At 28.5% G+C, this 18,041-nt stretch overlaps 1 protein-coding gene across 2 annotated transcripts in view; it reads right to left on the reverse strand.

Moving 5' to 3' along the window:
- net (atonal bHLH transcription factor 8-like protein net) overlaps positions 1 to 16,251 on the reverse strand; it is a 45,884-nt gene extending 29,633 nt beyond the window's left edge. The window contains exon 1 of one of the 2 annotated variants that reach the window (XM_075369439.1): positions 16,106 to 16,251. In XM_075369439.1, the coding sequence (XP_075225554.1) occupies positions 16,106 to 16,154 (49 nt within the window). In that variant the 5' untranslated portion in view covers positions 16,155 to 16,251. The remainder of the gene's footprint in view (positions 1 to 16,105) is intronic. The other variant, XM_075369445.1, reaches the window with a different exon arrangement.
- Positions 16,252 to 18,041: the final 1,790 nt, after the last annotated feature.

The raw sequence follows: 18,041 nt of genomic DNA on the forward strand, positions 1-18,041 counted from the left end.
ATCTAAGGATTTCTTTTTTTCATAATAAAAATCAGTTATTAACTTTTAGTGTTTAAACACAGTAATATAATTCTCAATTTAAAATATTGAAAACATAAATTAAAAGTTTTTCTATTATTCTTTATGATTACAATTTTTTTTTAATAAACATGGCTTAAGTGATTAACAAATTGATCGAAAACTATTTTCACCACAATTTAATGAAATCACATTCAGATCGTTTGAGTAAACAGAATTTGATAAAAAAATTTCTTACCTACATTTCTTAAACTGCAATGCTTAACATTCGGTTATAAGAATTCTGAAGAAATATGAAACAAGCTAGAACATTATTTTATTTCTTTACCGAAAAAAATTATAATTTTTGTAAAAAAATAAGAAATGCATTATAAAGTGCAAAATATAACTAATATTACTCTTATTCAAGAAGTGTTTTTATTTTCTGAAAAATATTTAATTATGAGTTTATTGATACTGTAATTAAGTTTAATTGTATGAATTACGTTTACAATTTGTCAATATTGTGGTTTTAGTTCGGTGCAAATGCGATGCGTCAATCATATTATATCGGTGAAGGAAGTAAATGCTGGCAGGCAAGCAGGTGCAGTAGCAATAAGCGTTCAACTAGCGGACTATCGCTTTCATCCTTTCATCTTGGAACCGACCTGGTCTCTGCTTGTGCTAAGAGGAGTGGGGTGATGGCAGCGGTGGTGTAAATCACTTGGCGTGAGTGTCTGTCGGGCGGAGGGGTGTGGAAGGGGGCGCCAGATGTGTCCTGACTGTGGCGCCTGGCACATTCCTACCGGTCTGATGTCCCGGCCATCTGGCCGAACGAACGAAGAGGAGAACATTGAGCATTGGTAGTCGGCGGCCGTCCACTCTTCGTCTTTCCTGTAACCTCTACTCCCTCCCAACAAATCTAATTCTCTTCATATTTGCTAAACTTCAAACAACCTACACACGGCAATATCAATTACATATAAATTTACTTTGTAAAAAATGTATATCCTATAAAATTAAGAATTTTATATATGCAGCAGATAAAATAACTTATGTATTACAACAATTAATAATATTAGATATTACAAAAATTAAAATATTGTATAATTATCTATCTGCACAAAAAAAAATTGTGCTATTTAAAACAATCGTTTATTACATTTAATCGATAATAAATTAATGGAAAAATTAAGTAGTTATAATTGTAAATTTTGTTCCAAATATTCTATGTAAATTAAATAAAGATACAGTAAGTAAGTAACACAGCAATTGAACTTAATTTTTTTATGATAAAAATTAAGTTGTAAGTAGAAATGTTTATTTTATAGTAGAGTTATCTTAATCATACAGTTAACCACGAACTGTGCATCGACGATGTCCATTGCTGAATACAAATAGTCCGTCATATTTCACGGTTTGCCATGTAATAAATATTTATAAAGCTACAAATATATCAATACCATTAGTAGGAGCAATAAATATTCTATATCGGAATGAAAATTTCTAATTTATCACACAACACATAAAATCCTTAATGGGATAAACGGTGTTCCGAAAAAAGAAACCGTTTATCTTCTTGAAGTGGAGTTATTCTGCGTTCAAATAGTTAAAAGGTTACATGTATAAAAAAAGAAGTATAGCGAGAAATGCATGCAAAAATATTATCACACGGAAAAAATATTGAATTTAAAAGTTTTCCCGCTGACTAGCAAAATATTTTATCCAACATCGGGACGTGTTATTACATAATGTACTAGTATAAGCGCGTACCCAAGGTCATTGAGCTTCGCGAACATGTTCTGATAATGAAAGTAATTTATAATTTATAAAAAATTGATTTATTTTAAAGTAAACACACGTTCGCGCGTTGTCCCGTTGTTTATGATTACGATTTATTTTTTTTTACTGAAATGTGTGGATACTAAATTAAAAATAAAAAGTGAATTTTATATAATAGACTGACTGTTTAATTCTATAATAAATTTGTTATCAACATTTTTATAAATATAATAAAAACTGACACAAAAGTTCCAAACTTTAGGATGTTATGTAATCGATTGAAATGATTTAATATTAAGATAATATTAAACAAATTCGATCATTAATTAGTGTCAAACGTAAACGAATTTTTTGATAAATTCATTTATCAAATAATAACTTAAAAAAATATATATACATAAAATTATATTTTCAAAAAATTATAATAATTTTTTAATAAAAAGTAAATATAATTGAGAAAAATATTTCCTTTTTTATTGTATCTTATTAAAAAGAGTGTAAGTTAACTAGAAGCGATACACGGGACAATTAAACAGCGGCATAAATATACTCACAAGAGTGACAAGCAGGCCATGCCAAGAATACTGATGAAAGCAATAAGCGATGTGATTTTGTTCGGCTTTCTTTATTAAACTAAATACGCTACTGTACATTATTGTTCCTAGTCAACTGAAATGTGATATTGATAAAATCAGATCTACGCGTAAGGCTCTACTCTATTATTATACAAGTCTATTATTATTATAATACCATGGGAATTGACTGCATAATAAACATCATTTTATAAAAAAAATTAATTTGTTTAAAATAAAATTGAATGTGTTAAATAAAGAAAATGTATTAATTCTCAAGAAAAAATGAATCAGTTTTATTAAGAAATAAGGCTACCTAAAGTAAAAAATCGTTTGAAAAGTCGCTATTACAGAATTACATTTGAAATTGCTTGGTAAAGAAAGTTGTCTGTTAGTTAATTAGTGCGCTCTCATTATATAAACAACGTAACGGAATTTTAACACAACTTCCTCAAAAGTTCTAAAATAATAATGACGCTGGAATCAATAATTATTATACATAACATTTTTTTTCTTTGATTGTAATATCAAATCGTTATACATGTGTGTGATACTAACCTAGAGGAAATAAAAATAACAGTATAATAAATTAATGAAAAGGACGGTATACTTATATATTTGTAGAAATCTTACGAGCGAGTCCAAAATTTTTTTCCCGAATTTGCCAAAAAAATTTCAAACATCTATCGAAAATCGATTAAATAAATCCGGTTTGACTTTGAATAATTTTGTGAATTACAGTTATCGTAGTACAAATTGTACGCGTGTCAGGTATCATAACCCGACCGTTGTAAGTGACTTGAATTGACGCACCGGATATCTCCAGTGATTTCCAAGTTAAATATCGGATGTCACCAATCCTCTCAAGATATCAGAGCTATCTTAGGAAGAAAAAGCCCATGTCCGGGAAAGTGAGGAGTGAAACAGTTTTCGCTGACTTGTTCCGAATATAACGTTTCATATTAGCGTGCCAAGAACCAAAATACAAGTGTTACCCTTACCTCGTAAATATAAATGACCCTTACCTCGTTTAGTACAGGACTGTCTATCCTACCGGGATGGTCTAGTGGTGAACGCGTCTTGTTTAATTTGGAAGAGTTTCAGCGTTCAAGTCCTAGTAAAGGCAGTTTTTTTTATACGGATTTGAATACTATATCGTGGATACCGGTGTTCTTTGGTGGTTGGGTTTCAATTAAACACATATCTCAGGAACGGTCGATCTGAGACTGGACACGACTATACTTCATTTACACCCATACCTGACGTACTCTGAAGTAATACCTGAAACGTAATACTTCAGAGTTTAGTCTGAAGTAATACCTGAACGGTAATTCCCCGAGGCTAAATAGGAAAAAGAAAGAAAAGAATTCAGGAGTGACTGGCTATATAATGAACATAATAACTCGTAAAATAAACTGATCGATATTATTGCTAGTACCTCGGCTTCTTCAGCAATGTTAGAGCCACTAAAAAACAGTGAAATATTTATGTACATATATCTGGAAAACGATAGATTATTTACAAATATATTCCAGTCAGTAAAGGAAGTACAAAGTCATTTTAAATATACGAAAAATTCGCTACGCTATTCAGTCTGATTTTTATAAACTCCCATTTAGAAAATGTTTAACTTTTTTAATGTATTTTCGAATTTATTATAAGATATGGTTTATTTCAAATACTAGAAATTTCAAGTATTACAACTGTCACAATGTCTATTACCTAACGACAAATAAACGAAAAAAAAATTGAAAATTGTAATAATATTCTTTGTTTGGTTTTTATTCTTTGTTTTTTTGAAACCTATCGAATTATTCGCCATTGAATTTTACGATTTGGCATTAATTTTCCTCTTAATTATCGCTTTATATAGAAATTTGAAAAAATTCAACTTATTATTTATAAATTCTTTATCAGTTATTTTTTAAACAATACATGTATGTTTTTACTAAATTCAATCATTAGGTAATTTTTTTCTCGAATTGTTACTCCACATGCGACTAAAAGTTATTAGATTAAGTTTTAAAATGCTTAAAACGTTATATAGTATTTGAAAATAAGCCCGAACAACAAACGCCTTGAGAGAATATTATTGTATTAACCGATTCCAATTTCAAGGTTATTTGAACGTAGTTTCCCTTGATTGGTATAAACTGAACTCCGCCAAACACGGAAGAGCTCCTCGTTAGACTTGACTACTCTTTGTACCGTGACAACTTTTTTAATGTTTTTCTACAATAAACGGAAGTAAGTTTCCCAAATTTCTTAAACGCCAACTTGTATAGTATATTTGGTACAACACAAATTAAATATTTGTAACGACTAATAAAAATTATTTACCTAATCCTTTTAAGAAGTTTTCTTTAAACATTTCTATCAATTTCATTAAAATAACAAGTAAGGTCAAAAACATTATCTACAGAAGTATTTACGAAATTAATTTGAAGCAGCGTGTTCTCTTGCTATATGCATGACATCATTCATCTATGTATATCATATTCAGGTTTTTATATAGGACTGCCTATAAAACATTGGTTTAAAATAATCACATCGATACATAAAATAAGCGTGATTTAAAATAGTGAGATAAAATATATTGATACAGTTTTAGATTACTTTTTTACGCGTATGAAAAATAATTAATTTAAAATAGGTAATTATATATATATATATTTATTTATATGATTTTTCTTGTAAATTTTTTTCGATTAAAATTTAAAAAAAAAAACAATCTTTATTAAGAAATTAGTTCTCAGAATGAAACGAAAAATTTAATTAAATATTTTCTTAAATGGCGCATTTAATTACAAAGCAAACACTAAGGAATTTTTAAGAGACATTAAAGTAGCATTAAGCACTAAGTTTTGGAATGAATTTTCAGCTATTAAGTTTATGTAAAAGATAATAAACAAACGCTTTAAAAACAAAATATTTATGTAGTATATATATTTTTTGATATTACGGTTTTACAGTAAGAGTAGCTGACAGTTTTATTTTTTTACCGTTCAAAGTGATTAACGGAGGACTTGATTTAACCACAGAAAAAAAGAATAAAAAGCTAAAAAAAAACTTCATTAATACTTTCACTATCAAATAATGAAAAACATTATCATTTTATTAAATGACGACTTTAATTGTTTACTTGTTATTATTTATTAGTATTAAATTATACAACGATAATTTATTAAAAATATATTTCAAAACCTACATAAATATGAGGCATCATTACTGGGATCTTAACTTTATTCAAATACAGTTTGAAAATACGGTACTACTTGGGGTATGAAAATCTTTTCACTTGAGTATTGTATTACAAGATCGGACAGCTTTTACCAATGATTATAAATACAGCTAATTTGAGTTTAGGTATAGGTCAAAAACAAAACTAGCGTTGCCACTGATCAGCCATTATTTAGCTATAACTGTCCTACGATCTCTGGAGACAATGATTTGAGTTATTTTTTTCTCAGATTATTTCACATGAATTTCCAGAGTTCTTCGATTCATAGGGATAAAAGATTACTTTCCCAGGACTGGTCGGCTTCAAGTTGGCCAATACTGTGACTAGACTCAATCTTAACATCATTTAATCCTGAGAAAAAGAAAGTTATATACATAACATTACATAATTACTGAGTATATTTTTATTGTAAATAAGAGAAATGGAAATCTTACAAGCACGTTTCGCCGCAACATGGTCTTAGATTTGTCATGCTAATAACGATAATGCAAACCGGTTAGTTTTCGCTGTTTATTAAATAAATTAGGAAGACACTCATTGATGCGTTTTAATGTACGAACATAATTTTAATTATCATCATATGAGCGGTAACATAGGAAAATCAGCTTACAAAGCAAGATCGAGATAAAAGAAAAATATTTTATGCCCTTGTAAAATTCATACGTTTTCTTAGAGGTTTGTAAATGAAGCATAACATCTAATGAAGGAAAAGAGGATATATTCTGTATTATAAATAAATAAATAAAAATATATATATATATATGTTTTTTTTTTAATAGATAGTGGTAGGATTAAAGACTTAAAAAATTATGTACTAAATAAGTTTAGATGCGGGATTTATTTTCTCACTACACCCTATTAAAATTAGTTAAATGATTAGCGTTCACTTAATAACACTATTTCACAACTGGTCGAGCTAGGACAGGGAAAAAACCACCGAAGTGTGATTGGGCTTGAAGACAATTATGAACTAGAGCAATCTTACACAATAATAAAGGATGCATTACATCCTGTTCATTTTTTATTTTATAATTGCTAAATGCTTAGCATTATTAAGATCGAAATAGTTGTAGAAAAATTGGACCTTAGAAAAATTGGACCTTATCTACGCCAATATGTGTCGTAACCGGCGGAACTATTAAGGTAGTAAGTCTGCTAGACGTTTAATATTACTATTATTTTGTATGGCTGTTGAAGATGCCATAACATTAAATAGCGTTGTAAGGAAGTAACATTATATCTCACAAAAATGGTGGAGTTTTGTTGAAAAAATTAGGCATACTTAAAATAAATAATAAATTCTAATACGATTATAACTATTCAACTAGTCGTGTAACCAGCGTCACCCAGGTTTTTGAAATATCGCCTCTCAAAGAGTTTTTGTCAAATCATTCTAATGAAATTTAGCCGAAAACTAAATTAAGGCCATAGTAACCTCATACAGAACGTTTCATAGAAATTGAATGTGCCATTAATATGCAACAAACTACAAGTAGGGCAGGAAGACAAATCACTCTTTCGTAGGAGGATGTAAGAATGGATTTTTGTATGCTTATTAGCAACTTACTTTTTCTTCTTTTTTAAGGAATATTTTATTTTATTTTTCCATAGTTCTGCTGATGTAACCGTAACGGTATCTAGAATTTTTCCATGTATTCTTCTGTCCTATGCTGAATGAGAATAACAAAAAAGAATTTGGAACTGCTAAAAGATAGTTTACATAGATTATTAAAAATTTTATGCAATTTAAATTTTGTACTAGTTAACTCTTTACTAAAACAATATTTCAGCGATAAGATTTTAAAACCGTTTATTTATAAGAGGGAAAGCCGCCCCACTTATATATTTTGCATTAGGCTACATTTTCAAAAATATGCCAGAAACGTTCTTTAAAATATTTTGAAACGATATGTACCTTAAGTCTGAGCCATGGCCACCCGCGAAAAAAATGTTTAAAATGCATGCAGGATTGTTGCATCTGGATTGTTGCATATATATATATATATATATATATATATATATATATATATATATATGTATATATAAACACAAATATGTATTTGTGTTATGCAGAGTGATTTACGAGGAAAGGAAAATAATTTGGGAACTGATTCTAGCTAGAGATAAGAAAAAACGTTAATGCAATAAATATGCGTAAGTGTGAGTATTTACTTATTGGAACAGAAAGGCAGAATAACTTCTTGGTGGATTGAGAGAGAATTTCTGGTGTGGAAAAAGCAAAGTATTTGAGGGTACGGTTTAATAAGTTTGCGAACAGTACAGATGAAGTTCGGAAAAGAGTTAATAAGGGTAGGAACCTGATTAAAGCACTACATTCAGTCTTATGGAACGATCGAATGAGATGTTTGCGACCACGATAAGGATAAAGAGCTTGAAATAAGAAAAAACGTTGTGTTCGTATATAAATATGTGTAAGTGTGACTGAATGCAGAGTGTAATATTGTATGGTTTAGAGGTTGGGAATGCGAAGAAAAGAGATAGAGATAGAGATTTTATGAGGCGTAGTTTTCAAAGGACTTTAATGGATATAGTGAGGAACTATACGAGAAAAAATGGAAACGATATTTTAGATCATGTTCGCAGACATGCTCAGGTTTGAGCATGTCAGTAAAATGGTGGCGAAGAATCTTTCTAAGAAAGTTTTGGAATGGATACTACATGGCAGAAGAAAAAGAGGATGGCCAAGACGTTCGTGGATGGACGGCATAATCGAGGCGATGGTGGCAGGAGGTTGGAATGTGGAGAATTGCTGGGAAAGACTTTGATGTTGGCTGGGAGCGGAAAAGTGGCGGCAGCCGAAGAAAGCCGCGTAAAGAAGAAGTTTATACAAACCTACATCCGACAAAGGTTTACAATCTAGCGAAAAATTTCGCCCGGGTTTCAGTTCCTCCCAATGAAATGAGGTCATACTGAAATTTTTAAACCGTTATATAAGGAATAAACTTGATGGTTTCTTGTGTTTTTTTATTTGAAAATCTAATAAAACAGGTCCATAACTGTGTCTCTCGTAGTTTTTATGATAAACTACGTAAAACAGAAAAATTTGATTACCAAGTTTATTAAATAACTAATAAATGCGTACATTTTACAAGCGGACCCGTGCAAAAATTTCGCAATTTAAATTTTACAAAAAAAAAAAAAAATCAAGCTAATTGCAATAATAATCTATTTCTAAACAGAGAATATTAAAAAGCGATTACTTATTGAAATGTTACAATAACAAACTGTACAGAACATTAGAAGACATGAAATTTACGTGACTGCTGTAGACTTTTTTAAGGAATTAGGAATTTCACTTCAAAGCTTCTAACATTCGATAAGAAAATTTCGAAACAGATATTTTATTTTTTTAAAACCGATATCAGGAGAAATCAAATGCAACGACCAAAAACTTGTAAATGAATGGGTTAATCGCTTGGAAAGATTGTTGTCGTCTACTCAAATATAAGCAATTTCCATGCAATGAAACAAATCTTTTGTATCGAGCTTTACCGGAAAAAAATGTATTTAAAAAGGTATGTTGGGGAAAAAGTCGCAAAGAACCAATAACAATTTTATTGTTTGCCAGTATGACTGGAGAATAACCGATGCCTTTAGTAATCAGTAGACCTCTATGTTTTAACGGATTGGATATTAATAAGCTTTCAGCTGAATGGACGAGTAATAAAAATTTATGAACGAAGAAAAACTAATGTACTATGAGACGTGAAAAACTTGGCCGATTAATGCAACGTAAAAAATGTTAATTACTGCTCTTCATCGATATTTTCTGCTTCTCATCCGCGGTTAGCTGATGAACATCTAAAATCGTTGCCCAGCTATGTTACTGCTAAATCCTACCTGCTTGATAAAGGCATCGTGAGAAATTTTAAAAGTAAATTCCATAAGCCGGTTTCAAAGATTTAATATCCAACATAAGAGAAACTACAGAACAGCAAGCTTTAGTGATAAAAGAAATAGTTGTTCTTCAGGCGGTTGGATGAATTGTTCTGATCAGTTTAGTAACAGAAACAGCTATTGACGAAGATAGTGAACAAAGAGAGGAAAAAGTCTAGATTAAATAGGATAATCCCACTTTAAGTAATTATCAATTTTCGCTACAACCGTCAGAAGAATTTAAAAAAAAAATTTTAAACATTTAAAAATTATATTTACGGTTTAAATATGATAAGCGAATTAATAATGGTACCAAATTTACAAAAAAATTTAAAAATTATAATACTCTAAGCAAACACGATCGACGAACTATTTTAAATGACAATGATTTTATGTAATATAGGTCATAAACTAAATTACTGACGGTATTTTTATGGCTAAATTATTTCAGTATTATGTGTTATTTTTTACAAACTTTAACATTTTAAAATTTAAATGATAGCTTTATTTTCTAAATACATAATCTAATTTTTTATAAACGTTCGTATAATAAAAATTTACTGACTAGTTTCATAGTTATATTTTCAGTGTACCATTAATACGGTTTCACTAAAATCTTAATTTTAATTCAGTTAATAATCTACGTACTGAATTTTCGAAAGTTAGACTAATTTTATCTAACAGTTTAAAAGTTCCATGTGCTGAAATTAGTGTTTCTTTAAGTAATAAAATAAACTGATTAATTAGAGCTTAATATTGCATACGTTAACGTTTAACTTTTTAGTTCGTTTTATGTAGCCTAGAACTTGCTTACACTGATCTAGCTTGTTTTTATTAGCCTGTTTTTATTATTTTAATTTAGACTGCCGAATACAACCCTTGCGCAAAAAATATTTATTTAATTCATTATGAGTGGGTGGATAAGGGAGGTTTTACTTTGTTAATATCGGAAGTATATTGTGTGACGTTTTAACGCCGATTTATAATAAACGAACGAACCTGATTAAACAGACCTTCACGCTGTCCCTTATAATACTACCAAACTGAACATCCAACGATATAAAGAAGCGTTCGTTTACTTTTTATCGTGTTCATTAATGAGTGCGGTTCGGTTTTAATTTAAAAAAAAACCTCCAGTCGTTAAACACAGTTTGAAGGAACTTGACGGTCGGTAAGGTTCTTAATTTACTTTATAAGCATTGCCTTTTCAATTAATTATTTACCTTTGATGATCATATTAATTCTATAGCGTTACCCACTCTCACAAAAGTAGTAAAAGCTCAATTTTAATAGAGAACTTAAAATTTTATTCTCATGCTTTTACTGTACGATTCGACTTTTGAAAAGTTATTTAGTCTTCGTGAATAACATTACATTTTTATTTTTAAAGGTGTTTCGATACATTATTTAAAAAGTGGGATGATTTAATTAAAGGTTTTTCGTGGATTCAGATTCAATAACTTAGAAAAACTATTAAAAGTAATAAATAAAAACCAGTGCTTGTTCATATTTTCTCTTGAACGATTTTATTTTGTACGATGTATTATTAAAAGTTATTTCCTTTCTAAACGAAAAGGTCTTTGAACCAAAAATTTTTTTCCGTCGTACCGATACATCTTTTTTTTAACTCCAGCGAACAAAAACCTCAGCCAATTAGTCATGTTTGTAAGCTAGAATAGGAAAATAGTAGCCGATCGATATTATAAGGGGATGTGAGTTGTGAGGGTGTGTTTGAAGGAAAATGGACCAGATGTGTCTATGTGTAGTCATCCGAAAGGACTGGCGCCTGCCTGCGCTAGCACCCCTTCTTCACTCGACATTACCCAACTCAGCTTCGGCTTCAGCTTTTGCCCCCTGCTGCCCATACCGAGACGGAGACACCATCTCCCTACCACCTATCGTTCCCGGTTATACTCTTTTCTAGCGAAATCATTTTCCTTTGAGTCATAAGTCTCAAATCCAGCGTTACAACAGTTTACTTAAGCGGAAATTATAACGGCAAACGATGAAGAAGATTTTCTTTAGACGTGAAATTAAATAACAAAAAAACAAATTAATCTAGATTCAAAATTGAAAGTACTTCACTATTTGTATTCTTATAATTAATCAAGATTAAATTTGTACAAAAAAATTCACGCGTACTAAACAATTTCAGATCTATTTGGAAAATGGATAAAATAAAACTGATTTATTCGCATCTCAAATCAAACCCGCTCAAGTAATAGGTCTAAGCGATTAAATTCAATTTATGTGGTACGATAAAACAACAGTATCTCCATTACTATTTCCATTACGACGAAAACATTTATTTGATCGATTTAGAATAAATAGAATAAAATTGTAATCCGAATATGAAAATATTACGTTAAAACTGAATCTTTCTGGAATGAATTAATTATCTAAGCGTGATTAAGTATTTTTGATATTTTACTCTTATTTATATTCACTTGGTTGAACATCTATTAAAACACATCTAATAGAATTTAATTTTTTTTATTAAACATATATTTTAAATCAAATACGAAATGAAAATATAAATTAAAAATGAATATAAATACAACATGCCTGCAAAAGGATTACGTAAGCGATTTAACTCCATGATAATAATTCACTTGTTTATGCAAAATATGCGTTATTTATGATATGGAGTCCACCGATTGTTTCCTCTTTCCGGGTAAACTACAGACTCCAAAATTATACAGCAAAACATTCCCGTTATAACAGTAACGAATAAAGTTTGTAATTAAATTATTTCATCTTTTCCTAAGTAAAGTTACTCGTACGTACAAGTAAAACAAAATATTAAAAAAAATAATAAAAAAATACGAATTAAAAAGAAAGAGCTTTCGTTTCTAGCTTAAAAATTTTCGAACGGTTTTTATCTACGATCAGAGATCAAATACCATTAAGGAAATATGTTTGCCGACTTGTTTATTAATTAATTCATTCTGAGCATAACTCTTCATCTTATTCCTATTTTGTGCAACGAATAAACAAGCATTGTAATAATAATATAGGTTACGTAATATTTACTATAAACTGAACGTGTAACTTAATTAAAATTGTTTATTTAGGTAAACAAAAGTCTTATGTTAGCCTACAACAATATATAAATGGAATAATTAGACTGCGTTTTCCTCAGTATTAGACTTAAGTTTCTGGATCCATCATTTAATCACCACTCAAAAACCAGGTTAATGTTTTGCACTCGCCTATATTATTGTGAAAAAGTTTAGGGTAAAATTTCAAGAAAATCCTAAATAATAACAATTTAAACACAGATTTTTGTCCGTAATTTTAAGGTAAAATAATACGAATAACAGAGAAATTAAAATAAATTTAATCGCCAGTGAGATTTATTTTAAATTACGTAAGTTTAATTGATTGTAAAGAATTTTATTACAATGAAACTTAATCCGTAATTGGTGTGAAAGAATTATAAAATAAATTTTATTAATTATTAAAATTACGAGATACAAAATGTATATATATATATATATCAATAAATTAATTGCCACCGATAATGGTAATTAAACATTGACGACATGCAGATAACAGTCCATTCGACCAGTTAGTACGCGTTCCAAAAAATATAAATTCTTAATGAAATCATATTGTAAATTGTTAATATGGACGTAACTTAATGATTAAAAATAATTTTCCCATAAAAACAAATTTTTTAATATCCTAAATTCAACAACGGTATCCTATTTTTCTTACAATTACTTTCTGTTCTGAAGAAAGAGGAAATTGACAGAATTTTTGTAGCGGAAGGGACCTTTTCAACCTGAAGGATTTCAATATCACATGTAGGAAGAATCAACGTAAATTTACCGATAATGCTCGTTACGTACGAGTATATTGAAACCGGTGTTATATTACTCAAGGGCACTGTAAACAATACATTTTTTAAGAATAACTGGAAAATTGTTTCACGGTCAAATGTTTTTCGTTTTAAATTTTTAAATAAGAAAATTCCTGTAAATAACATTAATTTAATGTAAAAACATTACTTATACAAGTTATTTATTTTTATTAAAAAATGAAAAACTATTTTCAATTTTAATTGTGATATATTCACGAAATTGATGTAATTTTCTGTTAACAAATGTTTAAAAATACTTTACAATATTTTACTTTCGTATTGTGATTAAAACAAATCAAAGGTCCACAGTAAATAAAGCTGCACCATACATCCCGTAGACTATTGAATTATATTATGCATTTAATGAGTAAAACGATATTAATTGAGACCGGTTTACACTCCTGTAAGATAGTTCACTAAATGCTTGAGTAACAAATTTAGCTGTTATTTATGCTATATTTAAGAGGGAAATCTACCTGATATTATTTCACCAAATTCTTTTTCATTCAAAGACCTTGTTGAATACATATTATCAATATCTGATTAAATTTTAATGAAGATTTATTGAAAAATAAAATACAAATATTTCATAAAAAATGAAGGTTTTCATGTTTTTCGAAGAAGATAAGAAAAATAATCAAAGCAATCATAAAACAATTATCACTTTATTATAATTATCAAAGATTTATTATGATGGCGCCAATACGCTAAAAAGACTTTCGATTTTAGTTCCACAGATGATACGATGGACTATAATTTTACCGAACGTCAATAACAAAAAAAAAAATGCCATTCTTAAAATGTACAATACGATGAAATTCGTTTACCTCTTTCAAGTTATTTTGTAAATAACAGATCGCATCCGTTATATAAGTATTAACAATATTTCTTTATGTCATGCTTTTAACTACTATTTTATAATTCGACGACTAACTTTACGAGTTTGATACCTTGGAAGATTCTTTATACGTTGTTATCTACGCAATACTACTTACCTACACAATATATTGAAACAACATTAAATTCAGCTTGTATTAAGTGACAGTATAGCGGAGTAACTGATAAAAATAATCAAAATTTACAACCAAATGACGATTTTGAATAGTCAAATTTAATTTAATCTTTAAAGAAATAAATATTTTATGCTTTATTTCTGTGTGAATATCGCTTTTCCGCTTATGAAACTTTTCAGAGTTGTTTATATCATGAAAATCTGTGTTCAGATTAACATGTAAATTTACCCACAACCCTGAATCAAATCATACTGTTTTATATCCCGTTCCTTCTGGATTTATAAATATTAATTAAAATAAAAATTTCTATAAATTCATTTTTTTACTTCGACGAATACAAAGAATAAAAATTCAGGAAAGATTAATAAAACAGTCCCAAACATAAGAAGACAGTTTTATTAAAAATTTTATCTCAAGAAACCTTAATTGAACATACAGAAAGTATAATTATAGTTTTGTCAAAAAAAATTAATTTCCCTAAATCAAAAAAGAACATTTGTAGTTCTTTTAAATTTGTAACTTATGGTACTAGCGTATCAATAATAAATAAGCTTTAGCAATAAAAGATGCACGATTAAAATATAAACCCTATCATACGCGTGCTGACATTTACTTTTCATAGCTTTTGTTAATAAAATCTCTTTTCTTCTTACTACTATAAGTTCTTACGGTTAACTCTCGTAATGTACTGCGATAAAATATAAGTGAAATTTGATTTAAATTAAGATTTTATTAATCATTTATTGTCAGTTTTTAGTGTTTAATAAATTATGAAAATTTCTGAATCCAATAGTTATTTTTAATGTGGTTATGTTTCAAACTAAAATTTGAAAATGATTATTCATTCAATGAAAACAATATACGATGGATGCTGATCGTATATTCTTTTCTTAGCGATGAATCGTTTAGGTGATAGCCCGATGTCAAGTACGTAATAAACATTCAAGCTTGAATTTTCCTTTTAAGAATAAACATTTTTTTCTTTCATGGAGAAACGTTTTCTTTTTTGCATTTAAAATAGTTTCCAGTTGTAATCAACACTATTTTCTTTTCGTTTAGCTAAGATATTCAAATGAAAACAGGCTTTTTTACTTTAATTTATACTTAATCCTTTCATTTTATTAATAAAAATCTGATATCTTATGTAAGATACATAAAGTTACCGTCCGAAAGATAATGTACAATATACAACAAAATTCTCAAATATATATGCAGAAGAGATAAAAAAAGTAGATGGATAAAATCAAAATTAAGGAGAAGACCATTTTATAAATAATGAAGACAATTTAATAAATGCGTGCTGTAAAACTCCAACAAACAGTTTTGTTTAAGAGAGACCGATGTAAAAGTCACAGATTATTTTAAGGTTTTTGAATTTTTAAAGAGAAACATAATCTACTAAGTAAAACTCGCAAATTAAAAAATGTCAAATTTTTTTAATATCATGGAGAAGTAAAGCCATAATCTGAAAAAAAATTTTATATTTCTAATATATGAATAAATTACAGATTTTGTCAACGTAAACTTCAATAACTGTTATTCATATCGACTGGTGGTGCGTTAATAACTTTTTCCTTTAATGAATGATATTATTCGCTATAAAAAATAATCATTCTTTTCAGAACGTTTAAATTTGTGATATATTGAATGAACTTATTTGGAAAGGAAGAACGTGGAACTTTTTTAAAATTATTTTTATAATTTATTTTTTGTAAATTGTTTTTATTTTTATCATCACCTCGTTCATTGTGGAGAGTAGAATCAGTTTGTCGAGCCAAACGCTCCATACTAGGTTAAGTCCGAAAGCATCGTCCACTTACTTTTAGTCACTTCACTTACAACCACACACGCACCTCGATTCCCGATGTTTAACGCACCACAACAATCAGGTATTTGAAGTGAGGAGCGCGAATCCGTCGCTTATCACTTCTACCAACATTCGAACTTTATTCCCGCATCTTTCATAATATTTCCCTCTGATAGGCTCTGAAGCTGTTCTAATATTCTTCTGAATTGATGAACTTTTGCGATAATTCGTTCGTTTGAATGTAGTCCGAAACATTATTTTCTTTGACCATATCACTAATTATCAAATGATATACCTTTCGATCCGAATGATTTCAATATAAAAAATCTTTTAAAGGCCAAGTATTCTAAATTATCTGTTCAATAATTACTAATGAGAGGTAAAATTCTGTGCATGAATAATATGAAATGTAAAATAGTATGTACGGTGTATAAATTTAAGTTTTACACATCTTAATGACTATTCCTACTTTAAAATTCATTTACTTTTAAATCGGCCCAAAAATCATTGAAAACGTTTTTATTTTGCGATCCCTAGTCTAAGTTATACCAACAAATACTATTTGTTCAATAATTATATCAGTATATTAAATGTAATTTCCATTATTTTCGTAAATAAATAAATATATGTAAAAAGATTTTCTTCGGGAAGCAGCTCATAAACTGAATACCATACGATATTATGATTTTTAACGAAAAATCATTATAAGGTGTAAATTTAAATGCAATTGTTTTAGAATCTCTCTATAAATATTTTATTTCCCAGGTTAAAAATATCATCGTTTCTCAATGACTTTTACAAGTGTTGCTGATGTATTTAGTGTATTGCCGAGCAGGTTATCCAAAAATGTATATCGATTGTAATAGTAACAATTTGAAAAATTATTAGGCCTATATTTAACATAGAAAAGAAAACACGTTTAAATGCCCTTTTAACTATTAGCTGCAGACTGGTAAATTAAAGCAGCTCGGGTCTTAATATAATATGCAATACAATTCTGCTTAAGATACTTTGTTTGGTATTCTTAATTTTATAGTTATATTATAATGATCGAATCATATTTCAGTTTCGATTAATTTAGACTACATGCAGAATTTTTTTATATGTGTGCGCACATTTTTTCAAAATCAAATACTAAATGTAGTAAAAACAATTATCAAGATGTAGCTAAAACCTTTCCATCAAATAATTAATTATAAAAATCATTTAAAATATTTCTGTTATTGATTTCTTGTCAGAACCGAAAAAGTCAGTAGACTATTTAAGTTACTAGGTAATATTCCGTAAACGTTAAAACAAGTAGGCATAAAACGTGCTGGAATGTATTTAAGTCGACTGATGATTAACTAGCGCGTTTACTTTATGTAACATGAAAGAGTTATGCAATATCTTAAATTATTTTGCGTTAAGGTTTTCGTTAAAATTATATCAAGTAGAATGTGTGGGCCTGATAATTTTTGATAAAATTAAGCATTCCTGAAAATTAATGTTGAACCAAGAATTAAAAATTTATATAATTTTTCGTCCGATCGTGTTCTAATAACGACTGTGAAATTATAATACAAATCTTACATAATTCTGGAATTATTTGTAATTCTGATCAGGATTAGAGGAGTTGAAAAGAATATATATATATATATATATATATATATATATATATATATATATAATAAATAAAAAACTAACGTTTTATTAATTGTATTCTTAGATATACTTGATATATTTTAATTTAAAAAAAAAATTAGTTTAATTCGTTTGGAATGTTATTCTTTCTGCCTTGAAAAGCTAATTATTTTTTTTCAGATAAAAAAATCCCGGTGATTATTTATTGGTTATAAATTTTAATTTTCTGGCTGAAAATTGAAGT

This window comes from Lycorma delicatula, chromosome 1 (genome assembly GCF_047948215.1).
Source record: "Lycorma delicatula isolate Av1 chromosome 1, ASM4794821v1, whole genome shotgun sequence".
In the NCBI taxonomy this organism is placed as follows: Eukaryota; Metazoa; Arthropoda; class Insecta; order Hemiptera; family Fulgoridae; genus Lycorma; species Lycorma delicatula.